This window comes from Hakea prostrata, unplaced genomic scaffold, assembly GCF_041222555.1.
Source record: "Hakea prostrata isolate BN-2017 unplaced genomic scaffold, UWA_Hpros_2 contig_165, whole genome shotgun sequence".
In the NCBI taxonomy this organism is placed as follows: Eukaryota; Viridiplantae; Streptophyta; class Magnoliopsida; order Proteales; family Proteaceae; genus Hakea; species Hakea prostrata.
The window spans coordinates 93,780-99,133 of record NW_028291284.1 but is presented as its reverse complement, the minus strand read 5'-3'; the positions used below and the strand labels follow the sequence as shown (position 1 = coordinate 99,133).

Here is a 5,354-nt window from a genome sequence, read left to right as displayed (position 1 = left end):
ACCATCATCTCCCTGTCCATATATATTAACCATCACATGTCTTACTTCATCTGGTTTCTTCCTACACATTTTCAAAGACACATTTAGACCCCTTTTATGGTGTTTCCCTACAATTGACTTCCAATATATGAGGGGGGGAAAATCAAAAGCACATAATCCAAATAAATAAATAAATAACAAGCATATCATAAGCATTCTCACTCAAAGTTGCAGTGCTTGAAGAAGGAGAAGAATCTACTGGATCCATTAAAAATCATAAGTTGAAACACTAACAAAAAAACATAAAGAAGTATATCATTATATTATGATTAGATATTCAATTATTAATAATAAACAACTATAAAAGAAATTAGAATAGCAAGCACCTAAAATAAGATGGTGAGTGAGTTATATTAACAAAGGCAAATCTAATTATGATGTCTTGCACACAAAACAAAAGCATCAGAAAACTTGAAATATAAGATTAGCTTGGAAAATGAAATACCAAGGATATTAAACCACTACAACTGAAAAACAAAACACAAACCAACCAACAAAAACACATCTAATCGTATTCTAATTCAAAAGTTAGTTTGTATTGAGCAACTCTACAAGGGTGTCAACTATTGTTCCATTCACATCTGTCATTGTCCAGTTAAGACGAGGATCATCAACAACCATTTGTTCAATATTTTGACTATTTAAAATGGAGAGTTGTTAGTATGTTTGACTTGTGTAGGGAAGACAAATGGGTCGTCCATCTCAGTTTTGATAGAATGTAATTAAAGTTAACAAGGATAAACCCAATATCATCTTTCTTCACTCCTCTTTGAATGTTAACCCAATCACAACAAAATAAAACGTCTCTAAGATGTGTTGAATATTCTATCTCAATACTTCCTTCAGTATGCCATAATAAGCAACATTTCCTTCAACATACTTTGGATCTTTACTACTAGCAACATTATGAATTACTATTGTTACCAGGACACTACTATTATAAGTTTTTCAATTATTTTCACGATCATTTGTGTGAAATTTTATGTCGTTAATAATATAAGCACTGTAGCTTTTGTATTCTCAACTTGGACCATTAGCCAACCATCTAATGTTGCCCGGGCGGGGACTCAGGATTCAATATTGGGGGGGCCAACAATAATTACGAAATTTTTAGTACTAATATTCAGAAACGAAAGCGTCCTGATAATACTTCAAAATCTATATTAAATTCTTAAAAATACAATAATAAGTGAAAAGCCACAAAACAAGTGTCTCATAATGGAACTCAAAGATCTTTGAGATCGCGAAAATCCTCAATAATTAATTATGTACTGATTTTCTCTGCAATTTCTCTTTCAGTATATAACATCATAGAATCTGTGAGAAAATCATCCTCCATCCTGTTCCGCAAATCAGTCTTAATAATCTTCATGACAGAAAATGCTCGTTCTGAAGTTGCAATAGAAATGGGAAGAGTAATCAATAGTTTGCTTAACCGATAAATAAGTGGGTAGATGTCAGATTTTGTTGACCTCACCAACCACTGACACAAACTACCAATGGTTGACATGTTCGGATAATCTAGACCTTTGACTACATCAATCTCATAGTGTCGTAGCTGTACTTTCAAGTGATCTCTCTCATGCTCAGTAAAATCTTAAAGATAATATTTAGCTACAAGTTTGCAAGAATCATCAATTCTAAAATTCTTGCATCCGCTTCAAGGATTCAAAGAAGAACTAAGAGTAAGCAACTCTATAACATGTTCATTGAATCTACTATTTAGCTCATTCAACTGGCTATCAATTGTAGCACAAAAAATATTTGCTCGATAATGTTGTTCAACTGTAAAATCATCATGTTGCTGGCGAGCTTGACCATTCCTTTCAACAAACTGAACAGTCATGTTAGGGACATCAAGATTACGATTTTCACAAAAAGATATCACATTAGTCAAAAGCTCATCCCATCCAACATCTCTCATTTCTTGAATAAGTTTTTTTGTACTGGACACAAGTTGAATAGCATTTAAAATGTCTTCAGACTTTCGCTTTAAAGCTTGACAAAGCAAATCAGTGATGTTCATAATTTTTTGCATTAGATGCAAAATCATAACAAAATCAAAGGAGGCTAATGTATCGTATGCCAAATCTGCTTCAACTCTTTGTGATGAAGTAGTGCCATTAATCCTCATGGCGATCAAGACCTCACATGTAGCACCATACATACTTATCAAACTTGAAATACATCTCAAATGAGAACCCCAACGAGTATCCCCAAGACGTTGTAAAGTTCCAATCTGATTTCCCCCACTTCCAGTTTCAAGTTCATCAATGGAGATCAAGTATGCAATTTCAGAAGCATGAGCAACTTTTAACTCATCATTTCGCTTACTGGAGGCACTAGCAAGATTGATAATAGACACCAATTTGGAGAAAAATTTCTCAATTGGATCAACACTTTTAGAAGTTGCAACTAATGCCAATTGCAAACGATGAGCAAAACAATGGATATAATAGGCATGTGGACAATCGGTAACTACTAAGGCTTGTAACCCATTCCACTCACCTTGCATGTCACTTGCTCCATCATATCATTGGCCTCGAATATTGTGAATGTTAAGCCCATGATGAGAAATGATAGAAAAGATAGCGGTCTTCAAAGTCAAGGCCTTTGTATCTGAAACATGAATAAGATCAAAAAAACGCTCTTGTACAAATCCCGCTTTGTCAACAAACCTTAAAACGATAGCCATTTGCTCTATTTTAGATTCATCGCGAGATTCATCTACTATTAAGCAAAACTTTGCATCACCAATCTTTTTACAAATTTCCTTCTTCACTCTATTTGCTATAATATGTAAAATCTCCTTTTGTATCTTAGGTGATGTGTACGATGCATTTTGAGGAGCATTGTCCAACACAACTGCTGCAACTTTATCATTGTAGGAAGCTATCAACTTTAAGAATTCAATAAAATTTCCCCTATTAGACGAATATTTTCTCTCATCATGACCTCTAAGAGCACAAACTTGAGACACAAGCAATCTGATCACATCAATTGAGGCTTTCAAACGTAGTCAATTGTTTTCAATCTCTTGAGATGTATAATTTCCAATCATCAAATCAATATGTTGATCTTGTTTCATTAAGTTTTGCACAATCTTTTGAGCAACTTCGTGGCATTAGTTGATTTGCCTTCCCACATGATTTATTAAACCACACTCTTTTTCACCCACTTTCTTCCAATTTTTAAATCCATCAATAGTGAATGTCCCTTGTCCAGAGTTCGCTCCATGCCTGTTGAGAAGAAAACATGGCAAACAAAATACTGCATTTTTAAAAGGAGAATACTCTAACAAAAAAGGATGAACCTTAAACCACGAAGATTGAAAACGTCGAGGATGACTTAATGGCCCAGATTTTGGATACTCTTGAAGAATAGACTGATATGGTCTAGCTCTAAGGTAACAACGCCTAATTTCATCATGTTGATCAACTGGATAATCCGAAATTTGTTTTCTCAACCTTGGATCACGCTCAAAATCATTATTTTTCTCGCTTTCAGGTATTGGAGACTGTTTAGAACGTATTTCACAAGTTGAGGTCTCAGGAATAGAGGTAGGCAATGATGCATCAACCACGTCATTCTCAACGCCTTTTCTTTTGAAGAAAGAATCAATGGTAGACTTATTTCCCATAGTTAAACAAATCCTTCTACTTTTGACGACTGCACCACTCGATTCACTCCCAAGGAAGCCGTAGAAGTAGCTCGTTCTCCTATATCCATTTGATTTGATTAATTGTTAAATTTGAAAATTTGAATAAAACCTTCTCCTAAACTTGTAATCAACCACGAAATAAGTAAACATAAAAAAGATTCATTGATCTACTATTAAAAAAAGAAAAAGAAAAATTCATTTCTATTTGGATTCTTTTATTTTCCTCTCCTATAGGCCTCTCAAGTTTTTCTAAAAATTTCATTGTATTCCAAAATTAATCACTTCACTAATAAGTGTATATAATTAACTTATTCCTAAAATTGTAATTTTTTTTACATATAATGCATAATATTATTTAATACATAATAAACTTAATAAATTCAAATCAACCACAAATAAAAATAATTAATTTAATTAAAAAAAAAAGCAATAATGAAATATTATTGCTAAGTTTTCCTAGTTAGTTTTTAATTATTTTTTTTTATCAAATATTATCTCTACGTTCTAAGTTTTAAATACATTATTTATAAACCTTTCTCAAGTTTTGTGAGGATTTACATATGTCAGTGAAAGATAAAGAAACGAGCGTAAGATTTTTCGTTCAAAGTTATTCTTGTCTTTTTCAAAAGTTTATCTTGCTTACATTAGTATTTTAATTATGATTCCTAACCACAACTAGTGTCATCGATACTTTTCACCAGATTTCCTATATGATTGATAAGTTGGATGACTCAAGAGTTGTATTAATTTTAAGAAGTAACTCAAGGAGGTGTTATAAATTTAAAATTTTTCGTTTATTATTCTTTGTTTGATTATGAAATCGATCAGATTAATCTAATTTTATCATTCACGATTGTTTACCTGTTTCTAGTTGAAGAAGGTGAATTTAATTTTCACTAATCATTCTTTATATATTTCCAGTTTAATGTAGATTTAATCTTTAGCAAAAAAAGGGGAAAAATAAAAATAAAACACTCGAATAGCGTATTAACCAAACTTAGCAAAAGGAAAGCAAAGCCTAAGAATCTACTGGAGTTTATAAGAATCCAAATGAGTTTATGTGGTTGTGTTTCTAACGTGGTGGAGCCGTGGAGGTAACTTTCTTTAAAGATATATATAAAAAAAATATTAAAAAAAAAAAGAAGAAAAGAAAGTATTAAGCGTGTATTCAACTATTCAACATTAAAAAAAAAAGCATCAAAGAAAATAAATCAATGGAGAAAGGAAAAAAAAATTAAACCGAAAAAAGAGAGATTAATTAAAAATACCTAGTTGAGTGATTGTAATCGTGTGGAGAAGATCCTGATTCCAGGAGAAAAGAAGTTATAAAACTTTAGTCATTAGAGAAGATGATAGAATGAGAAAATGAATAGGAAGAAAAGAGAATAAGTAGAGAGAAATTTTAGGGAGAAATTTAGTTTCCAATTGGGAAAAATTTTAGGGAGAAATTTAGTTTCTAATTTGAGAGAAATTTAGTTTCCAATTGAGAGTTAGTAGGTTCCTCCTTAAAACTTGGATTTTAAATATAACCCTTAGATAGAAAATTAGAATGACAAATAAATCCTTCATCTTAAGGTTTAAATTTGTTTCCAATATTCGAGGGGGGGGGGCAAATACTGGTATTTTACAAGAAAAGGAGAAAAACAAGGACATA

The 5,354-nt window shown here is 31.9% G+C and overlaps 2 protein-coding genes across 2 annotated transcripts; both read right to left on the bottom strand.

Moving 5' to 3' along the window:
* Nucleotides 1-1,699: 1,699 nt before the first annotated feature.
* LOC148998735 (uncharacterized) lies at nt 1,700-2,554 on the bottom strand. The gene has a single exon (XM_089141757.1). The coding sequence runs from the start codon at nt 2,552-2,554 to the stop codon at nt 1,700-1,702; it is 855 nt and encodes a 284-aa protein (XP_088997883.1).
* An 18-nt stretch (nt 2,555-2,572) lies between these two features.
* Nucleotides 2,573-3,679, bottom strand: LOC148998734 (uncharacterized). Its single transcript, XM_089141756.1, has 3 exons — nt 3,411-3,679; nt 3,177-3,278; nt 2,573-3,026 (listed from the first exon to the last, which is right to left on the bottom strand). The coding sequence occupies exons 1-3, from the start codon at nt 3,677-3,679 to the stop codon at nt 2,573-2,575; spliced, it is 825 nt and encodes a 274-aa protein (XP_088997882.1).
* Between the last annotated feature and the right edge of the window lie 1,675 nt (nt 3,680-5,354).

What these genes read in the sequence shown, in the direction of transcription:
- LOC148998734 (XM_089141756.1), bottom strand. Translation starts at nt 3,679, where the DNA reads ATGGGAAATAAGTCTACCATTGATTCTTTCTTCAAAAGAAAAGGCGTT. An exon ending in TATCAGTCTATTCTTCAAGA is followed by an intron (nt 3,279 to 3,410) that starts GTATCCAAAATC and finishes TCTTCTCAACAG; the next exon opens with GCATGGAGCGAACTCTGGAC. An exon ending in TTAATAAATCATGTGGGAAG is followed by an intron (nt 3,027 to 3,176) that starts GCAAATCAACTA and finishes TGATGTGATCAG; the next exon opens with ATTGCTTGTGTCTCAAGTTT.
- LOC148998735 (XM_089141757.1), bottom strand. Translation starts at nt 2,554, where the DNA reads ATGCAAGGTGAGTGGAATGGGTTACAAGCCTTAGTAGTTACCGATTGT.